Source organism: Otolemur garnettii, unplaced genomic scaffold (genome assembly GCF_000181295.1).
Source record: "Otolemur garnettii isolate 467f Iridium unplaced genomic scaffold, OtoGar3 scaffold00277, whole genome shotgun sequence".
Taxonomy (NCBI): domain Eukaryota; kingdom Metazoa; phylum Chordata; class Mammalia; order Primates; family Galagidae; genus Otolemur; species Otolemur garnettii.
Genome location: NW_003852672.1, coordinates 144,479 through 145,099, shown reverse-complemented (window position 1 = coordinate 145,099; position 621 = coordinate 144,479). Strand labels below are relative to the sequence as shown.

The 621-nt window shown below is 60.9% G+C and overlaps 1 protein-coding gene across 1 annotated transcript in view; it reads right to left on the bottom strand.

Annotated features, from left to right (window-relative positions):
• Positions 1-4: 4 nt before the first annotated feature.
• Positions 5-621, bottom strand: part of NGRN (neugrin, neurite outgrowth associated) — an 11,952-nt gene continuing 11,335 nt past the window's right edge. Inside the window, exon 3 of the mRNA XM_023508804.1 lies at positions 5-364. Coding sequence (XP_023364572.1) covers positions 229-364 — 136 coding nt within the window. The 3' untranslated portion in view covers positions 5-228. The remainder of the gene's footprint in view (positions 365-621) is intronic.

Genomic DNA, 621 nt, shown 5'->3' with positions numbered 1-621 from the left:
CCAGTTCCAGGGACCCCTTGGGGGGCCCTTGCTCCTCGGCCGGACTCCTAGAATGAAGGGCCACTCCAGACTAGACAGCCGCAGCCTTGGGGCACCCTCGTCTCGGACAAGCAGCCACCGTACCCGAACCGCCCCTCCCTGATCCGGTCTGCCAGTCGGCAGGGTCCGGGGTCACACCCACAGGGAACGCGCAGCAAGCCCGCCTCCTCTAGAACGGGAGGCGACTTCCTAGATCTCCCGGAAGTCCCTCCTACTAGCTGGCGCAGGGAGTCCGGGACCGGAACGGCGTCCTGGAAGGGACAATTGCAACCCGGAGACGGTGCGCCGGGTTTCCCGTTTCATTCCTGGCCAGAGGGGAATTTTCCTAGGGAAAAAAACGATTAGACCTTAATCTAACGTACACCCAGTTCTCCTGGCTTACTTGGATAAGGGTTGGGCACTTCATCTTTACTAGGACTTAGTGAGTGAGCAAAACCAACCTAGAGTGTGGAGGACGGTGGCCCTGGGTCTTGACGGTGGGTCAAACCTACTCGGTACCTTTGGCCGAGCAAGCGCTCCGCAGCGTGGAGGCCACGAGAGGCGAGGCGCGTGGAGATGGGGTAGGGGAGTGGACAGAAGACA